This window comes from Epargyreus clarus, unplaced genomic scaffold, assembly GCF_041222505.1.
Source record: "Epargyreus clarus isolate Ecla_fem2 unplaced genomic scaffold, WU_Ecla_fem_2.2 ptg000010l, whole genome shotgun sequence".
Classification (NCBI taxonomy): Eukaryota; Metazoa; Arthropoda; class Insecta; order Lepidoptera; family Hesperiidae; genus Epargyreus; species Epargyreus clarus.
In genome coordinates this window covers 3,182,075-3,204,196 of record NW_027332218.1, presented here as the reverse complement: position 1 = coordinate 3,204,196, position 22,122 = coordinate 3,182,075, and the positions used below count along the sequence as shown (strand labels likewise).

General features: G+C 34.7%; 1 protein-coding gene across 2 annotated transcripts; it reads right to left on the bottom strand.

Moving 5' to 3' along the window:
* Positions 1-2,140: 2,140 nt before the first annotated feature.
* LOC140745334 (UDP-glucosyltransferase 2-like) lies at positions 2,141-21,922 on the bottom strand. Of its 2 annotated transcripts, none has more exons than XM_073077119.1 (9): positions 21,832-21,922; positions 11,807-11,959; positions 5,887-5,977; positions 5,196-5,379; positions 4,662-4,859; positions 3,889-4,108; positions 3,422-3,641; positions 2,867-3,086; positions 2,141-2,524 (listed from the first exon to the last, which is right to left on the bottom strand). In XM_073077119.1, the coding sequence occupies exons 2-9, from the start codon at positions 11,954-11,956 to the stop codon at positions 2,254-2,256; spliced, it is 1,554 nt and encodes a 517-aa protein (XP_072933220.1). In that variant the 5' UTR covers positions 11,957-11,959; positions 21,832-21,922; the 3' UTR covers positions 2,141-2,253. The 2 variants fall into 2 exon arrangements, with proteins under 2 accessions (XP_072933220.1, XP_072933221.1); XM_073077120.1 differs by lacking the exon at positions 21,832-21,922 and adding an exon at positions 13,524-13,634.
* Positions 21,923-22,122: the final 200 nt, after the last annotated feature.

Below are 22,122 nucleotides of genomic sequence, written 5' to 3'. Positions count from 1 at the left end.
ATCAAACATTATACACAGGGCTCAATTTGTGACGATTTCACAAGCGTACAAACGCGGTATTATGTTTCGAGTAGAGGTGAGTAACTCAGATCTGACCCGATTCAAAGATTCAGCTCACTTATTATATGAGTTTGATCTGCAGATCAAACCCAAACAGATCAGATCAATTCAGGTCGCGGCTCACGGCGTTTCGTGGATCGTGAATGTTAGTTATTCTTTGATTCATGTTATGCAATTTTAACTTTTAACTCCTAGCATATAGAGTTAAGTGGTGCGACATCTGTTGGGGTTTTGTGAATATCGCTTTAGATCAGTTAGGTCATAGATGGCGCTTATTTTATATGTAACTCAATGAGAATTCGTTGTAGTTCTAGCTTTCACCATAAGATGGCGTTTTTGTTAAATTTATTCTTACTGTGAAATATCGATTAATCAATTTATTTACTTAGCAAAATAAATAAATCAGATTTACAATCGTCACAATATTATCTATATATGAATAACTTTCTAACTGCCTTTATTAACTAATAATAAAAAAACATATTTTAATTCAACAATAATACAACATCGATAAAATAATAATAATTACAGACATTGCTTCTTTAACTTGACATTATTCAAATTATATAAGTCTCAAACTAATAAACTTGATTTACAATCCCGCGCCATGCTAATATCGGCGAGCCTACGAGCCATGACTACCGTGAATCGTTAGACCCGTTTGAGCTGTTTGAGCTGTTTGAATCGTTTGAGTCATTTGAGTCGCGTGAGTCACCAGATCCAACGACTCGCACAGTTCGCAACGCGGGTCGCGAGTCATTCAGCTCGTTCAGATCAAACAGATCAATTGAGTTAATTTGATCTGATCTGTGAGCCGATTCATGACTCCGGCTCAGTCTTATGACTCGCGATCTGATCTGCAGCTCGCGTAATTTGTTTGAGTTACCCATGTCTAGTTTTGAGTCATTCAAGATGATATAATATATCTAATCTATCGAGCAAGGCCATACGTGAAGTCCATTTTATCTATACGCGTCTACACGTATCCGACATGTCTGAGTACTGAAGTGTGCTTAGATTCTCACTACTGGTCACAAGTTCTTTTTAGAACTTAGGTACGCCTGGATTTGTAAATTCGAAATATGACTAATCAAAATTGATACAAAAACAACATTAAATTGCATTTATTCAAAATTCATTTCTACTTATTTCAAATTAATTCTTACATAACTTTTTAAATATTTAAATCACATTGGAATATATCTTTGTGGTGGTGATGCTCTAATACGGATTGATGGAGGGGTATACGTCGTCAACCCATTACCGTCCCACTGCCGGGCACGGGTATTCTCTCAGAATGAGAAGAATTAGGCCATAGTCCACCGCGCTGGCCAAGAGTATATTGGTAGACCTCCCATACCTTCGGAAACTGTTTTTTTGATTACTCTCAGAAGGAGTTGGTATATTACCCAATGCATCGTGTAGCAGAAGCTCTACCGGCCATGGAAAACTGCAATTAACACTAATTAGATTACATACCTAAGTACCATAGCCTTACACTAAACTGAACATAATAGCGTTTAACAATCCTGTTATAAGACAGAAATATGTATACGGTGGAGTTGCTCTTCGTCGTTGCGAAGAGTTCCACCTCCATCGTTACCAACAGGAACTTAAACTACAGCGTTTACCTAGGCTACGGAAATAATTACATTGAGGTAAAATTCAAAATATGGATTCATTGCATTTTACCCACTAGGGCCACTAGGCGGTATATATTACAAACAAGATAAAACACTTATAAAAGTAATTTTATTTTAACTTCACGTATTTTTTTAACTTGACAATTAATACTGACTATAATAATAATCAAGAATGTATGTATGTATTCACCTACGAAGTATTAATCTCCAATATTCTTCTTTTATATTTTTGCTCTATAAGTATCTACAGGTTACCGGCATCCTAAGTCATAGTATTAAAGGTGCCTTTTTTCCACATATATCCGGGGTAGCTAAGCTATGGATGTGTGATAAATCTATCAATAGGATTATTTGATTTTCATTCAATAAATTGTCGGTCAATATACCAAATATTGACCTCTTATCATCATTATAACTTTAAACGGAGTGAAATTAACAAATACGATAAAAACTTTAATAAACATGGTTTAATTACAAACTACCATTACACAAACATACATATAACAAATTATATAACAACCGATAGACCATACAACCTAAACTTAAGAAATCACAGCGTCTTTTTCTTAGGCGGATTCTTTGAGATGAAACTACGATACAATTTCTTGATTATCAACTTTAGTGCGAATAATACAGCAATGATGAGAGCTGCGAGATCCAGGAACCATTTCTGGTACCAGGGTACCATCAAGGCCGGGGAGCGTAAATGAGGAGCGCCACCAGTCCGGACCACGTGCTCTACCCAATGCGCCAGCTCTTTCCCTGGTGAAACTGGGCGGTCGTGGTAGATCAAGGAGAGCAACTTCACCTTCGCGGTATAACTGTAAATTGAAATATACATTAATACGAAATAAATGTTGTTTATTTGCTCTGGTCACATCAATCCCACTTGCAACATTGTTTGTAGGTCCTATGATTATTGAATCATTATTCCGTTTGATGTTTTCATAAATGTGTAATTAAACGATTTCTTCCCCACGTCCTAGCTTTGGGTGCGATTTGAAATAAGAACGTTTTAGTGTACTACAATGAGCAAATTAAAACTTAACGGATAACTCTCAGGGGTGCCCGTTTCATCACGACTTTTTCCATATTCAAAAGATATTTGATTTGAAATATACATCTTACTTATCTATAAAATATTTGTCCTAAACTGTACTTACCTTGGATCAGTGAGAATATCATTAATAGCCTTTTCCAAGTCATCAGCCATACTAAGAGATAGATCGACTCTCTTAGCGAAGCCTCTGTTCACTGCCCTGTCCACATTATTGAATTGATCACCAAAGACAGGAATTCCGATGATGGGTTTCCCAAAGTGAATTGTCTCTGTTGTCGACAAAATACCTCCGTGTGTGATGAAGAGGACGCAGTTTGGATGAGCTGAAAGTTAGAGTTAGGTTAAGTTAAATATTTGAGTGTAAAACTTACTTACAGACTATTATTGATAGAATTAAATTACATATAATGGTTTTATTTATTTTTTTAATAACGTTTCAAAAATGTAATTTACATTTCTTTCACAAACACATATCAACTTAGTTTACGTTTTATACATTGTATGGTGACCCAATCACTGATTTTAAACCCTTATTACTTTTTCAATAATTCCATGGAATTATTGTGTTCTATCAGTTCTATCAAGGAAATATTCCGAAGAAATACTCTAGAAATAATCTAGACTAAAGTATATTGCTTGGTATTACTATTATACTAACCAAGAATGCTCTGCTGAGGTGCCCATTGCAAAATATGCACATTGTTTGGTCTATTGGGCAGGTCTTCTTCGAACTTCCACAGTACTGTCTGCTTCAATTTCCCGAAAATTTTCAATAAACCAGTTTTAACTTCCATTGGCAAATGTTTGCTTCGTAGATTTGATCCCATACTAAAGTATATGAGTCCGTTTTTGGCATTATCTAACAGTTTCTTTAAGTCCTGAAATAGGTGTGTTAAATATTCAATTACATGCTATACAATCTAGACCCATACACTAATTTATAATATAATACATATCAAATTTTCCAAGTGATATTTTTTTTTCTTCACATATAGAAAAATATGTATATCTTTATAAGATTTCTTCATTTCACAGGAACTTGTAACACACACACGTAGTATAAAATGGAGCCAGTAACAAAATCACAAAATAAAAAAAGGAACGTAAAATGTTAAAAATACATACCTCTGGCAACGGTTTAACTTTAGCATCAATATGGTATCCTCCGACTGCCTTATAGTTTTGTGGTAGGCGAATCGGATGTCCCATAGAAACGTGGGAGTTACCCAGCATCAAAGATGAATTGTACCGTAATTCCTCTAAATCTGGTACTTTGTGTCCCCTCTTTTGAATAAATGGCACAAATAGCCTTTCATAAGCGTCCCTCTCTATGCCAGCTCCATATCTGCATTTGAAACATTATGAATATTGCGATTAAATAAAAACAAATTGTATTTGCTTACTGTACACATTATCATTTTAAAGAAAAAAAAAGTTATTGAGATTCCTTGCAGTATCCCGAATCACTATACCATTTTGATATTACATAAAAATGAATTTACTATAAAAACCTAAAAAAAACTATCATCGTGATAAATAAATCGATAAAAAATAATTTTCCGAGTAAGCATAAGGTAACAATAGAGTAATTGACAAAAAAAAAACAAGTATAATGACATAATCGCGAACGACACATTTATGATTTTTACAATGATCAACACAATTTGGAGGATATAATACAGTACCGATTGATACGAGAGTTCAATCGTGGGCTTGATTAATTAACTTGATCACCGTACATCACGAATATTAGTTCCTAAACGACCACCAGAAGCGTTGTATGTAAATTTATATGGGTAACTGAGTTGTCAAGCTCTCGATTCGATTGATCGACTTTTCAATTCAAAACGTACATATACTAATGGTCCAGTACATAATTGTGTTTCTTTTATACTTACAATTTTTGAAAACTGAGTCCCATCACAAGGTTCATTAATTGAGTAACTCGTTGCGTAAATGAGAATGGTACTACAGTAGAAGATGTTGCGTCGGCGGTGTAGGCAGGATTAGTTACCTCATCTATTAACTGCAGTACCATCCAGTGAGGGTCTACTGTAGATACCCAGATGTAGGGACAATTGAAGACAGCGGCTAAGCTGAAATATAATACAGAATGTTCGATACTATCGTAAAAGTGAAATGCTAAAAGAATATCACCGTCATTGCTTAAGACATAAATTGTCATAATTATAATAAAGATTTAATAAAATGTATAAAAATGAAATCTTACAATAATTTTCAAATATGTCTGTAGATCCGTCCAACACACATATTAAATCTATAGGACGAAGAAAGTCGTAATTTCGGACTACAAGCAAAGTTAAGTGACCCAATCACTGATTTAAATTAACAATTTCAGTTTCACTAGAGTATTATTCTTTTATTAGAATGTTCTGATCAAGTAGAAAGTACCAAAGTGTATTGTAACTTACCCACTACTTAATTCGCTAAACATCCATCCCATTATAACAACATCAAATTGCTCTTTGGGGTCATTAAGTAATTGTGTGACTGCATCGTGTGTTATGGCTAGAGTTTGCACATCAATCACTAAACTAAAAATATTTTGCATATCGACTTCTTTCTTCATTATCTTTTCAATGTTAATCATATCTTCTGCAACGAAAGAAATAAGACAATCGACATCAATTCAGGTTTCAACATATCAGAGAATTACGTTTTATAAACTAGCAGTATTGCAAATTTCGCAAGTCGCTAAAAAAAACTATTTTTGACTAATAACAGCAGTTACGGCGCTGTTCTGTTCTGCTTTGAAGGGAAACATACTCGTACTTTTCCGAGGCGTTCCAACTTTGTCCTCAGGGGAGCAACGCACCTGTGGCCGACCTCAAGATGACTTCTAGAAATTGTCAAAAAATCTCCCTTTTATTCCTTAAATATTACCTTTCCCATAAGCTTAGTATTATGATATGGGGCTCTTCAAGAGGGGTGCAAAAAGAGGTCTCCTACAAAGCCGGCGATGCACTCGCGACTCCTCTGGTGTTGCAAATGTCCATAGGCAACGGTGACTGTTTTCCACCAAGTAGCACGTCTGCCTTTATGTTAGGTATAAATATAAAAAATAAAAAACTAGGACAATGTTAAATTAAACTCAATACTCACTGGGTATATCAACTTGCAAGGAGCTTATATCAATTTCTCTGAGTAGTGGATTTTTTTTCAGACTGTTCGGAAAAGGAGTGATGTAAGTTACCTGAAAAGGTAAAAAATATTAAAAAATAAAAATCGAAGTAAGCAAGTATGTAAAATTAAAATTGTAGGCCTATATATATGACTTGAAATTAGGAGTACTTAGTTGAATTTAAATTAAAGATGTTGAATTTTGATCACATTTATTTAGCCACCCAAGACACAGGTATTTGTTTCGGGGGCGGGGAGCAGACTCGTAACACAACGTTCCCACGAACCAAGCGCATACGATCGCCATTGCTAACCATGCACATTGCACTTGATTCGTAGAATCGCTTGTGTCCCTACATCACACCCCTACCCCAAAAAATAAATTGTATACAATACAATACAACATTATTTAAAGAAGAGTATGTTACTTATCTGAAATTACCTTATTTTTAATATACACTGGTCTCTCTTATGGGACCTCGCAACAACACAATACAAAAATGATAAGGCTTTATTACATGAACATTAAGACATAACCATAAGGTAATTAATACATTTCAATGTCTTTTAATATAACTTACACAATACCTTAAAAAACTGTTTGCTGTTGCTGGGGCACAGTCGGTGCTGTATTATTATGTACCTTAACCGACGTTGGTGCAGGGATTTTCTCTATGGTTTTCATTAACCATTTCCTGGTGAAACTCCTGCACTTCGATCGAATTGCATAACACAATATTATTCCTAAAATAACAGCAACTACCAATATACTAATCCATACCATGTTAAGTTTGGTTTCCATTATATTTGATATATTTTGCACTTGTGTAAATTCTACTTTGTTACTTTCGTCGATAACGGGTTTACTTTGTCCCCAACCCATTTTATCGGTTAAAATAATTTTTACGTTATATAAAATGAACTTAACCGTAACGGTTATTGATTGTTAATGAAAATTAAAATAATTGAATAACTCTACATGTGCAAAAACAAAAATGTAATTTCTATAAATTCAAATATAAAATCTAGTTAATTAAGCATAATGTTCATAAACAAGTATTATTACAATAGGTAACAATACAATTGCAAGTATGCACTTTCGTAACTTCTTATTGTTAACTAAAAACTGCATAGTACTGCATAAAATAAAAAATATGTATACTAAAAATTAATGTGTATATGTGTGTCTGTAAAAAAATAATGTATATAAAAAATAATATTTAAGTAAATCTAATTGGTGTTCTAATAATTCGTCCACTACGAGTTTTACGACTCGTTTGATTTTCCGGTTGAACATCCATAGGCATCTCTACATTTTCTGAAGAATTTGCTAGATTTACAATCTTATCTTCATTATCAGATGTTAATAATATATAAGCTGGTTTCAATCTGTCAATGGAAATGCTAGCTTTCCTATTTGGCAATTGAATAACATATACTTTACTATATCTTTTTAATACTCGATACGGACCGTGATACGGAGGTTTTAAAGGTCTCCTCACCGTATCGTCACGTATAAAAACAAAATCACATTTTAATAAATCAGAGTGAATAAAAATTTTACGATGATTTCTACTTGAATTATTAACAGGTTTAAAGTTTTTAATTGTTTTCTGAATAGTATTAATTAAAGTATAAGAATCATTAGGTTCTCGATGTGTATATGAATCGTAAAAGTCTCCCGGTAATCTCATTGACTTACCAAATGTAATTTGAGCTGGGCTAACTCCGTTATCACTACGACATGCATTCCGTAACCCAAACATAACAGTAGGCAACTCTTCCACCCACGATTTATCTGTAAGTCGCGCAGAAATCGCTGATTTTAAACTACGATGGAACCTTTCCACGGATCCATTACTCATAGGATGGTAGCTTGTACTTCGTATTCTATGTATTCCTAAGACTTTTAAAAGTTCATTAAATAAATAACTTTCAAATTGACGACCTTGATCTGTAGTCAATCTGATAGGACAACCATATCGCGTAATCCATTCATTATATACTACTCTAGCAACTGTACTAGCTGAAATTTCTTGTACAGGAATGGCTTCCGGCCATCGACTTTGCCTGTCAATAATCGTAACTAAATATCGAAATCCTTGTGGAGAAGTCGGTAGAGGACCAACAATATCCACATGAATGTGTTCAAATCTGTTCACTGTAGGATATTCACCTAAATCAGAAACTGTATGTCTACTTATCTTTGCACGTTGACATTGTAAACATGTTCGTGCCCAGGTATTAACATCACGATTCATTCCTGGCCAAAAATATTTTTCAGAAATCATTTTTCGTGTAACACGTATACCTGGATGACTCATATTATGAATACTATCAAAGGCAATCTTTCGAAATGCCGTAGTTAAATAAGGTCTAATTTGGTCATTATCTACTAAACAGTAAATAGGCTTATTAGAAAAAGGTAAGTGTATCTTTTTAAGTGTAATATTACTATCGTTATTGTTCGCCGTAGAATGCAAGTACTCGTCTGTCAACTGCGCGTCAGCAAGTTGTTCGAAGTCGATACTTGTGGGACACGTTATTGTTTCTATGCGCGATAGCGTGTCTGCTACGATATTATCCGGGCCACTAATATGCCGTATATCAGATGTAAACTCACTTATAAATATTAATTGTCTAGTAAGACGAGGTATTTCCGAATTGTCTCTATTTAATTTACTAAAGGCGTGTATTAAAGGTTTGTGGTCCGTAAAGATAATCAGCTGTCGACCTTCAAACATTTTCCGAAAATATTTAATAGATAAATAAATTGCGAGCAATTCTCTATCATAAGTAGAATATTTTTGTTGGGCTGTTGTAAGCTTCTTAGAAAAATATCCTATAGGTTTCCATTCATTACCAACCTTTTGCTGTAACACTGAACCTACACACATGTCCGACGCGTCCGTCATCAACGCAGTAGGAACATTGTCATCTATCAGTGGATGCGACAGAGTAGCGGCCTCTTGCAACGCTAACTTACACTGACTAAAAGCTTCGTTTGCTTCATCTGTCCAGTTAATAATAGTCTTGTCGCGCTTCTTAGAATTAACTAAGTATTTATTAAGTTCACACTGATATTCAGAAGAGTTAGGTAAATGTAAACGATAAAAATTTACCATGCCTAGAAAACGTCGCAATTGCTCGACCGTTTTCGGCTTCGGAAAATCTATAATAGCCTTTACTTTTTCTGCCAGGGGTTTTAAACCTTCTGTTGAAACCTCGTGTCCTAGAAAATTAATATTACTCTGTCCGAAAATACACTTAGCTAAATTTATGGTTATACCGAATTTACTAAACCTTTTAAAAATAATTTCAAGATGTTTAGAATGCTGTTGTTCATCATTACTTGCAATTATGACATCATCCAAATAACAAAAAAGAAAATCTAAACCTTCTAACACTGTGTTATTCATAAACCTTTGAAAAGTTTGAGCGCTGTTACGCAAACCAAAACTCATACGAAGAAATTCAAAAAGTCCAAATGGTGTTATAATTGCAGTTTTTTCTATATCCTCTGGAGCAATAGGTATACAATGATAAGCTCTGTTTATATCTAATTTAGAAAATATTTTCTTTTTGGCCAATATAAATGTAAAATCATGAAGTCTAGGTATGGGATACCTATCAGGCTTAGTTATAGCATTTAATTGTCTATAATCACCACACGGTCTCAATTCACCATTCTTTTTGGGAACAATGTGCAAAGGGCTTGCCCACGGGCTTTTAGAAGGACGACAAATTCCTAGTTCCTGCATAACCTTAAATTCTTCCTTTACTTTTTGGTACCGATCCGGCGGTAAAGGACGTGCTCTAGCAAATACAGGTGGACCTGTTGTCTCAATATAATGCAAAATATTATGTTGAGCTTTAACATCATTATACGAGACTGGTCTAGTAATATCCTGATATTTACTTAATAATTCATGATAACGGTGACTGTCACGAATTGTATTAACAGCAGGTTGACTAACGTTACTGACACATGTTAAAGTACTAATATTTGTTACCTTGTCAATCAGCCGTCGGGCACTCACATCCACTAATAACTTGTGAAACGTAAGGAAGTCTATACCTAATATTGGTTGCTTAATGTCCGCTATAACAAAATCCCACCGATAAGGACGTCGTAACTTTAAATCTAACACTAATGATTTAGTTCCGTAAGTTTTTATTTCAGTTCCGTTTGCCGCATAAAGTTTATACCGCGTATTTTCTACCGCTCTATATTTTTTTATCACTGGTAAAACGGAAACGTTCGCACCTGTGTCCACTAAAAATGTATAACCACTATTATTGTCCGTAACACGAAGACGAGAACAAGGCCGTATTTCACAGATGTCTCCGAGATCCTGTGTGCCTGCCGTTAGTTTTCCGACGATCCTGGCGTAGAAATAGATGGTCCCTTCCAGGCACAGGGCTTAATGCATTTATGTGCCTTATCATGATACTTGTAATGATAGAAGCAAAGCCAATTTTTGTTGTTACGCTTGCTTGAAGAACTACGTTGTCTGGTCTGCGAGTGACTTCGTCGTACATTACGATTTCCTGGTCTTCCACGCTGCATCTGGTCGAATTTAGTATTTAGTTTCGCGATTTCAGCTTTGATTATGGCAATATCTCCATTATCGCTTCTAGACTGGCGCTGAGTAACCGTAGCTAATTGTAGAGGTTTGGTAGCCTCCAGGACATCATCAGCTATATATGCCAAATCTTCTAAATCCGTAGACTTGCTAACCGCTAATACAGCTCGTACTTGTGACGGTAAGTGCTCCTCCCACAGTATTCTCACTGTATCATCGGGAAAATTCTTCTTAGCCAGATCCTTCATCTTACGCAAAAGCTGGGAAGGCTTTTGATCACCCAAGTCCATGTCTCTTAATAATTTCTTTATTTTCAGGTTCGCCGTGTCTTCATATATTGCCAGTAGTCTATTTTTCAATGCTGCACATTTCTGGCTTTCAGGAGGATCCAATATTATATCAGTTATTTCGCCGATAATTTCCTTGTTTAATTTTGACAAAATCAGATCAAAATTAACTGAATCTCCTAGTTTCTGTGGTGCTAAAATGGCCTCTGTCCTACCAACCACACGCGAGGATAGTCGGTCCAAAATTCTGGTATCCTTGAAATAAGTGAGACTGCTCCCACGTCGCCACTGGTGTTAATATCTTTATTCTCAGCAACCGCGGCCTTACTTGTAGATTCCATCTTTTTACACTATTCACCAATTTAGTTCACCAAAAAGTTAATGTTCACTTGTCAAGGGTAATGTTCACTTGTCGCGGCTAATGTTCATTTGTCGAGGGGTCACCAATTGTAGGCCTATATATATGACTTGAAATTAGGAGTACTTAGTTGAATTTAAATTAAAGATGTTGAATTTTGATCACATTTATTTAGCCACCCAAGACACAGGTATTTGTTTCGGGGGCGGGGAGCAGACTCGTAACACAACGTTCCCACGAACCAAGCGCATACGATCGCCATTGCTAACCATGCACATTGCACTTGATTCGTAGAATCGCTTGTGTCCCTACAAAATAAAAAAATGCTTATTTATGACATATTTTTTTTATTTATTATCATAATTTTTGCGAACCTGGAAACTCTTGCGCCCGTTGTTAATAGTCAAACTATCCCATGTTTTGCTAAGGATAATTTTTGATAAATTCTTCATACTAGACATTGTATGAAGAACTTATCAATTTTTTAATGATTTTTAATTAAGTTTTATTTTTTAGTAAAAAAAATAATATTTACAATTATTATTTACATTTTTTTTCCAATATTTAGCATGATTTTCAAAGTCACTGATAGAAATCATACAGTTTTGAATCGATAAATTCATTTGACCGAATTTTCACTTTTGAGTCAGTATTGAATTGAACGAACATACCTCATGGCCAGCTTCGAGTAAATGTCTCACTACTCCATTTCCAAGGAAGGAAAAGCTCTTTCCAGGCATTGCGAACATCACCAATACTTTATACCCATCACATATTTGTGTCGCATAAAGTAGAAGGCAGATTAGACTTAGGTTAAACATATTCTGTAAAAAAAAAAAACTTTTTTATTCATCAATGGAGATTAGTTGTTGAATATCCGAAAGAAACTTTTAAATCAGTTACGGTTTTTTTATATATAAAAAACCGTTTTAAATCAGTTTTAGATAAGTTACGGTTTTTTATATATACCAACAGCCTCGTAAGCGTCATTAGTAATAAGATCAACAGCCCAATAATGAGCCACTGGAATATGGTGCACGTGATCTCCGCGGGAATGTCGCATAGAAAATAATTTTTAGTTGTATTGTCATATTTGTTATTTATTATTATTACTTTTTGTTTCTTATTTTTAATTATAATAAATTTTACTAACATAGGTTTTTAAGTACAATGTAAATACTAACAAAATATGGACTATGTCTGAATTAAATGGAAATAAATAAATATATAAAAAGACCGTAACTGATTTAAAAGTTTCGAATAATTTGGAATAAGGGCAGAATCTACATGAGACATCATAAACATAAACATAACTGGTTAGTTAAGTTACTTTATGGTGGTCCATTAAAACATACACCATCATACATATTACTAGCCGATTGTAGCGGTTGCAAAGTAGTTTTAACTAACTGAATAGCATGGATTTTCGCAAAGTAACGCCTGATACCATTAACTATGTGTATCTTTATAATCAACAAGCTGATCCACTGTTGAGCGTAATCAATTAACTTCAACTCATGTTGTTTATCTAGCCGGAATTCAGCTTTAGGGGTTCTATGTTAGAAAATTGCAACACAAGAAATATTTTCAGTATTGTCGGCAAGAACTAAAATCTTTCGGCACCTTGGCTTAGTACACAAGAGATTGAAACTGGTATTATCTCCCTGTGATCGCCAGTGTATCAAATATATCAACTCCAATTGGTCATATTACTATAAATATAAACAAACGTTTCTTTGTGTTTTCTTTAAATATATAAAACAATACAATCTTGAGAGTATTATCATTAAAGTGTTTACAGATTTATATTATAAACGTAAATATCATAAACAATGGATAGGTAGTAATCAAATTACAAGGCCGATTATGATAATATAAGTATGATCTATCGATTATTATATATCAATTACTGATACCGTGTGATATAAGCAGTGATAGCCTAGTGGTTAAGAAACTCGGCATCTTGATCGAGGAATCCGACGTTCGAATCCCAGGCACGCACCTCTGATTGACAAAGTTATGTGCGTATTTATTTAATTTATATTAATTATCACGTGCTTAAGCGATGAAGGAAAACATCGTGAGGAAACCTGCGTACCTGACAAATCTTTTCTAAGGTATGTGAAGTCTACCAATACGCACTTGGTCAGAGCGGTGGACTATAGCGTAATCCTTTTCATTCTGAGAAGAGACCTGTGCCCAGCAGTAAGACAATAATGGGTTGTTGATGATGACTGATATCGTAAATAAAGTATGATACTGATATGCACATGTCGCATGTGTGTAAAAAGATAAATCAATTAGTAGTATTTAATCTATTGTGTCACCACACCTTACTACGCTGGTATTTAATTAAAATTAAAAAAAATGCAATTGTTATATAGATACCGCTGTTATTTTTCAAATCATCAACACAAAGATGATGTCAACCTCGATCATAATTCATTCCGCGTAGCAGACCAAGGTCAAAATAGTTTAGAGCAGTGTTTGTCAACAACGTATTGGCCCCCTAGGAGCTCGAAGCCTGTAAAAAAAATTTTAACAAAAAAATAAAACCGACTTGTATGTCACTACAAAGTAAAAAATAATTGAAATAAATGTTGGTTTAGTACATATTTCAAAAACGCAGGTTTACAGGAGAGCGTAATTAATGTTCAAACCACTCTAGAAAAAATATCTCTAAGTCTCTAATTCTAAATTAAGAATATTTTTTTTATGATTTTGTTATAACTTTATAAACTTTTTACTAGTATTTTTAAATATTGATTGATTTTTATATTTACCAGAAAATCTGACAGATGACTGTTTCTACGTGAAAAGGCAAATAAAAGCATGCCAGACAAGTCTGAGATACAACTTTATACGTAGGAAACATGAAAACGTACTGATATCTTACTCAGATTGATACATTGATATTTTACTTTTGTAGGTTAGAAAAACAATATTTTTTTTGTGTTCTTAATTATTATTTATAGCGGAAAATATGCTTTTTAGACGTAATGTTAAGTTAGACATGACCGTGTTCATGCCGAGTGGCGCGCTTTTTAAGACATCGTACAAAACGATAAGTATAGATATCCGCATTTATGACACATATTTCCTGTAATTGTTATACTTGTTCTCTTATACGAATGGTAAATCTAGTATCTTTAAATACATCATATTTAAAGAAAAACTTTTATTTACAGATTTTCAGGTATGCAGTTTTCCTTCACCGTTTAAGCAAGTGATAATTAATTTCTAATTCAGTTTAAAATAATATGAACTTAAAATATAAAATAACACTCCCTATAAAAAAATCCGTTTACTTTGAATAGAGTTGCTCTAAAATCGGCTCAGTCCTTTCCTAAATTAATGACACAGTGTAAAATTAATTTATTGCTAGATTTTTAAGTAGGAAATGGATTATCGGTACGATAACACCGTCGCGACTAACACACATAAAATATGTACGCCAATATCGGTAAAAAAATATAGGTTATTAATATATATTTCATGTAAATATTATGGAAATAAGAAAATATTTCAATAATATTTACATTTTGAGGACATCGAAATATTATTTTTTAAGAAAAACAATATGATAATATCATGTATCTATTTTGAATTTGGCATTCTAACAAATATGGTTTTATAGGATTCTTAAGCATATAATGGTTACGTTATGATATGAATACGGTACTTACCACTAATAACAATCAAACTATAAAAAAGAAAAGTAATTATTAAGTAGTTATTTTTTTTAATTATCAATTTTTAAAAATACGAAATATTTACAACACATAACAAATTATTCACTTTATTAAATGTTGCCAATAGTTTGCATAACTATTTAAATCTCTTGCACGTCTTACACTCCTATAATACAATCAATGCCTCTGATATCGTCAAGGTGTAAAAACGGACTGAATCTTTACTTAATCTTTATAACCTCGGAACGAAAACGGACTTAATCTTTATAATCTCACATCAATTTATTCGTAGTAAATTATTTACAATATTAACCTAATAGAAATACAAAAAATATTAATAAAACAGGATTTAAAATAGTTATGTATGAAAAATAAATTAAATATAATAAGCTTCATCCAAATTGCTGTCCTTTGGTAGAGTCCCCAAAACGCTGGCGACATTACCTCGTTGAATAGCTAAGCTAATTCTTTGCCCGAGGTAAGCGCCAGCCCTCTGGTCATTGGTGCACTCGATCAGACGCCTTGACAGGTGTTTAAAAAAAGATCGAGCGTCAGAACCCCACGGCCCCATCGTTTCCACACCAAACGGCAGAAATATGTAGTCTCGACTGAGACTAGCATACTTCTGCAGCTTGCGTATTTCCGCGTCGGTAGCCACAACACCAGCCGCCCTAGACGAAAGATGAAGATGGGAAGGTGCCATTGTGTCGACGCACGTAGCATCCCACACAAGACACCTCCCATTCTTCCAAGGAATTAGAGTCAAACCGTCAGGCCTCTTACCATCGTCACGTACAACACCGTTCGGCTCTAATTGTGCCGGTACGTTGACGGTAGCAAGAGCCCTGCGGATGACATCATTAAGGGCAGCATGGCGCGATTGGCGACCGGCGCTACGACGACAAGAAAGGCCGTGATGTCCCAAATGGTCTACCTGAACTCCACAAGGACAACAATGTGGATGAATTATAGGTAAACCTAGTCGCAAGCCGATGGCGATAGTAAATGAAGAATTATCTAACACCGTCCCTAAATTATTGGACGGTGTTGTATGTAGCCAAAATCCTGATTCCTTAACAGAAACGGCTAGAAGACGAGCTCGCTCTGCAGAACTCACACTTGAGTTTACCAAGGAGGTGTGTGTAATTCTGCAAAGCGGCTCGTCCCATAGCCTTTGCACGTTCAGGTCCACAGGTAGTGATACACCTGGGCAAGCTATGCGCCAAGCATTCTTAGCTTCCTCACAATACGAGATCTCTGTATGGCCTAATGAAGAATCCGTTATTTTTTGAAACAGAGAACTCGCACCGTGCACAGAAGACAGGAATGCTGGTAATGCAACAGATGTAGCTTTCCTGATACCAAGACCTCCAAACCGAATGGGTAAAGAGGCCTGGGACCAAGATCTCTCGTTCAAATTGCAATTTAAAATATTAGACAAAGTTCTTAAAATATGAGAATCTAAAACTGACAGTAAATTTAAAAATTTCCAAGCTGGGCAACATCTTAAAAAGTATGTGAATTTAGGCACAAAAATACAAAAACGAATAATATGATAAGCCATGTGAATTTTAATTTTGCCTAAACGTTCAGAAATAACATCAAATTTTGACAACAGTTCGTCGAAAAAAGGTTCAATAGATTCTTCTAAAACGGGAGAACCCAGGAGGCGAAGTGTTTTTTTTCCTACAATTTGAATATCAGGGGACAAACAATAAAACTTTTGTAAAATTAATCTACGTACAGATTCAGGTAATAGCTCATTTATAAAAAGCTCACATTTCGAAAAGTTCAGTTCAAGGCCAATTTTTTTTAAGGCATCTAGAAGATATGTAAAATCATTAAATACGCTGGTTTCATCGCCTCCTAAGGTCCCGTCATCCAAGTACCACATGTTCAACCTTGAATTTAATTTCGAAATTATGGGATGAATGGCCAGACTAAAAATTGCTGGCCCAAGTGGATCTCCTTGTTGACATCCGACCGCAGACTCAATTAAATTGTCCTTATATAAAAGATGGGTAGGAGCACCATAACACTGAAATAAATATGGAAAAATTTCTGGGACAATTGTTTTAATTTCTTGGAGCAGAGTGCTGCGGTCGACAGAGTTAAAAGCATTTTTAATGTCAACCTTCAGTGTAACATCACCACCACCGTTGAGCAAAAAGCTTCTAAGGCTGTGTACGGCTGCCTCACAACCTCCCTTCGAACCGAAACCTAGCTGAACAGGTTGAAACATTTCTTTCAGTGAAGGGAGGATATGCCCACAACATACCTTAGAAGCTACTCTTCTTAATGTGTTCCCAATAGCAATGGGGCGGATACCCCCATCTTTCTTCTTTAGGGCGCATAAATTAGCACCATAAAGAAGATTCGTAATTTCTGGATTGACTTTACCCGCAAGCATAAAGTTTATTAGTTTGGTTATGTCGTTCAACAAGGTTCTGCCAGAGTCGCCAGTTGCGCCGCACACAAGATCTTTAAAGTGTTGCGGCGTTAAAGCGTCTAATCCTCCGGCAGATCCATTTTTGAACGACATAATAGCCCCAAAAACATCCTTAGGTAAAACTGTAAGTGACGAATCACTACAATTGGGGGTAAGGCCAGGAAGTAATGAAGAACTAGGTGGTGGGTGTTTATTCCGTAGAGCTGAAAGTGTTTCTGTGGAATCAGGGGCGACTACATCATTTGAAAAAAGAAGAGTAGAAGCACCTTTTACATCTCCATCACTAATTTTCCTCTCAATAGTCCGAAAAAGACAAGATGGATGAAATGGCTTCCTACCTTCTAATATGAAGCCAGAATGGAGAGTCTTTGAGCAATTATTCTTAATTTTTTGTGTAATTGATGTGTGTTTAGATAGAGGATCAGAAGACGCGTGTAAAATATTATACGAAAAGGTAAAATACTGCTCCCAATATTGCTTCGAGTTATCTTTTAAAATACAATTTATTAATTGAGACAATTTAGTGGCAACTGATATACGGGCACCTTTTGGTATGCGTTTCACTATTGGAATGGAAGATTTTAATTTATATAAATATTTCCAAAAAGGCTCTTCATTAGAAATTTTATTTGAGTGTGTTTGACAAAGTGGATCAATTGCAGAAGTATTTAAAACTGTGTTACTCGATTGAGAAACTTTATGAGACTTACTTATATGTATATTAAGGCCTCTACGACCTTTGAAATATTTAGGTTGAGAGCAGTAAGGACATTGAACAAAATCAAATGATGAGTCGCCGAAATTGTTACCAAACGCCAATGCATTGCTTGTACTAGGCACCTGCGACATTTAATGTATAAAAATTAAAAACTTAAAATAGAGAAATAAATAGATACTAGAAGTAAACAATAAAATAAAACAAATTTTGATAATAAAACTAGGAGATAAAAAAATTAAAACTATATTTATTTAAGGTATAAAAAATGTAATTGTCCAGCACTGGAATACTCCTCGATCTCAAACTATTAACGTCAAAAGCATCCATGGCGAGGAACAAACCCTCAATATCTCATTTGTCTTCACATTTCCAATTTTAAAGGTGATTCAATTGATAACTGGACTATATTTTAATTGTATAAAACGTACACTGTTGTACACAAAGCACTAAAAATCCTGAAAGCGCATATACAGGAAATTTGTCGTGAAAACTCAATCACAAGCACATATTTAGGCGACGTTTTGTAAGAATCATTTAAATAGTTGTAGGTATCAACCCAAACTAACAAATTGAATAAATAAGTGATAATTTAACACTTTTTCTGTATTATAAATTTTTAAATACGTTTATATTTATTGACATGACATAGCATGCAGCCATTCATAATTATGTTCCATTAAAAAAACGAGAATCCCATTCAAAATCAAATTTAAATTTAAATCACATTTAAAAATTAATTCATACCTGTAGCCGACAGTTATTTAACACTAGCAGAACCCGCGGCTTCGCCCGCGTACAAAAATAGAATATTACATACAAATAACTAATTGCAAATTTGTACCTCTAACCATTTTAACGATAAAGTAGCTTTAATATTTCATTTATAAAAGCTTTATTACATATTTTTTATGTCACTACCTGTCTACCTAAATTGGTCAAGCTTTCTTCAGAAACATACACTAAAACTTTAATTAGTGGCCTGTAATGAAATTTGGTTAAAATATAAGTTTCATGTAGGATACAATAATCATTATTTACACTATTTCATAGGAACCGTCCATGTTATTCTCTGATCCATAAAGTACTAACCACTATGCAAAAATCATAACTATCCCTTGGTATGTGAAAAACAAAACACAAACGTATTCATGGGAACCGTATGGCAACTGTTTGGTGGCAACCGTATGGCAAGTTGTTAACGCACTCAAACCCCCTCTCACAACTTTTGGTGCTTAGCTTAAGGTAAGCGGCCTCACATACAGTGTTTTTTTTTCAAGGTCGCTGGCTGGGCGGTTAGAGCTCCCAAAATTGCCGCAACCCCAGAAGTTCCCATTTAGTATCTTACTACAGGCAGGGGATACTCTAGCTCTGTTCTAGCCTAAAATTTTAATCCAAAGTCTATGTGTCTACCACTTCACCATCACTAATCTACGTATAACCACAACTATACCAGGCAGGAACAAAATGTCGGCAAGCAATGTATCCAAGTGGTTGGGATGTAATCAGTATACCAAAATGCTCCATGTGAATAAAATTACGCATTATCATATACGACATTTGTACCCGTCCACGTTGTGGTGTAGTTGTGCTTACGTGTGAACAGACCTGTCGAAAATTTCGTTTCTAACTTCGAACCTAAAAGATTCACGTATAATACATATACCGTATAACAATTATTTTATCAAAACATTCCTATGTACATATGTATCAATAAATATTTCATCAGCTAATTTCTGAAAGCTAGTATTCAACACCAGCGGTCGGTAACCCGTGACCCATGGGTGGAGCTTGGCCCGCGACTCTCCATTGTGGCCCGCGGGTCTGCGCGTTACTAAAAAAACTGCTGTTCTGCACTTCAGCACGCGCACTACATTCACATGTTAAAAACGTTATACTTTACGACGGCCCGTAGAATATCGCCCTACACTAAACCTCTCAGCACTTTGTTCTTTATCCAGACACACCAAAAGAATTATAACTTCAATAACGGTTTTTAAAGAAACTTTATTTACTTATAGTACCCTGATGGGGTTGATTTGTACTCAACAGAGTAGCTAAAAATGCTGATACAGGTGTGTTAATAGAACGGCATACAGCGTACACCCTTTTATAGCCGTCTCAAGGGTTGATCTAATAAAAACAATGACTCAGATGCTACATTGTGTCTCATGATAATTTTCATAATGCTTCCTTCCAAATTAATGGATTATAAAAAAAGGGCCAACCGCTATTAAATGACCTTAAGGGTTGATTTTTCAAAAACGGTTGAAATAAGTGTCCTATTATTTTCATTATTAAACTTATTTACCCCTATTTTACCCACTTAGGGGTAGATTTTCCAAAATTATTCTATCATTCTCAAACAGAAAGCCAATTGCAAATTTTTGCAGTCCTTGCTTCCAAATTAACGAATTTTGAAATAGAATTCCAACCCCCATTTAACGACCTTAAGGGAGGATTTTCTAAAAACAATGAAATAGGTATTTGATTATTTTCTACCGAAAAGTCAAAAACCGATTTTCAGAGAGATTACATTAAAACTGGGGGACTTTCATACAATCTTACAACCCTTATTTAAGCCCCTCAACGGTGGAATATCAAAAAATCCGTTCTTATTGCGGATCTACAACTTAAAATAAATCTATATTCCAAAGATCTACAATTAATTAGAACATTTTATGGTTTTATCTTTTATAGTTCAGGCAGCGTACGCAAAATAAGTAACCTTTCTGAAATATCTTACGGAACCCTATTTTTTTTCCAAAATAAATTATAGCCTATGTTACTCGAGGATAATGTAGCTTTCGAAAATCGGTCCAGTAGTTTCGGAGCCTATTCCTTTCAAACAAACAAACAAACAAAAAATCAAACCTTTCCTCTTTATAATATTAGTATAGATTAGGTAGACTGCATGCTGTTTGCTGTTTCAGACATAATGAAATAAAAAAAACAGCACGACAGAAAAGTAGCCATTTCGACGGGACAGACGGGTATTTATTTGAATGAGTCTTTACTTAAGAGCAATCTTTTAATGCCGTATTAGCTAAATTCAAACCTCGATCTCTCGATCAAAAACTATGCTACAGGCGGTTGCAAACCTACACAAACCAATTCAAACATTATATCCACAGGCTTCAATTTGTGACTATTTGGCAAGACCACAAATGCGGCATTATGTTTCGAGGCATTCAAGGTAAGGTAAGGTTCAAGGTAAGGTATCTAATCTATCAAGCAAGGCCATACGTGAAGTCCATTGCGTGCATTTTATCTTTATGCGTCTACACTTTTTTTTTCTGTTCCATGATCTACACTTATCCAATATGTCTTTTTTTTTTGTTTACGAGGGGGAAACCTTCAAAAGGTACCCTATGCCGTGGGAACGACACGGGGTTATGTGGGATTCATACCGCACTAAACCCCCCCCCCCCCCCCCCCCAATCCAAAATCAAATCGATATTGCATTTATTCAAAATAAATTCCTACAAATTTCAAATTAATTGTTCTTATGTAGGCTATCCTCAGAAAAACGGATTACCACGGTATGAAAAACGATCTAGTTACATAATACTTATTATTTATTTGCCAACGATATTGTAAAACCCTAGAGACTACAACTGAAATATCTTTTATACACAATAATTTATCATCTTAGTAAATCAGTACATTAGTTTATAAGAATTCCGCGATATACATATGTGTACATACGTTGCTTAATCGTCCTAAGATCATATTATTATTGTTGTTGAAAACTAAGTGCAAATCGTTGAATGGTTATAAGTGGTATGTAAAGTTTACTGTATTGTATGTTGTTGTATATTTAGTACAGTATAATATTACCTTTATAATATGTTGGCTTCTTGAAGTAGTACTTCCGACGTATAAATAAACATTAACGCTTCTAAAATTTTATAAACCTATTTATTGGAAAAATAATAAAATATCGCTGATTGAAGATGTCTTGTCATTTTATCAAACCTTTTGTGGTTGACTCTGAAAACACTACCAATTTCTGCTTTATAATGGAGTGCTACTTTGCTACTGTGTTCTGGTTTATTACTCAAGGTACCTTACTTAGTCCTGAGAGGTAAATTATAGAGGTCCATGGACGATAATCGCCACTTACCATGA

Coding starts and splice junctions, on each gene's coding strand:
- LOC140745334 (XM_073077119.1), bottom strand. CDS start 11,956: ATGTTTAACCTAAGTCTAATCTGCCTTCTACTTTATGCGACACAAATA. Junction 5,978..11,806: donor TACTCGAAGCTGGCCATGAG/GTATGTTCGTTC, acceptor TTACCTTTTCAG/GTAACTTACATCACTCCTTT. Junction 4,109..4,661: donor GGACTCAGTTTTCAAAAATT/GTAAGTATAAAA, acceptor TTTCAAATGCAG/ATATGGAGCTGGCATAGAGA.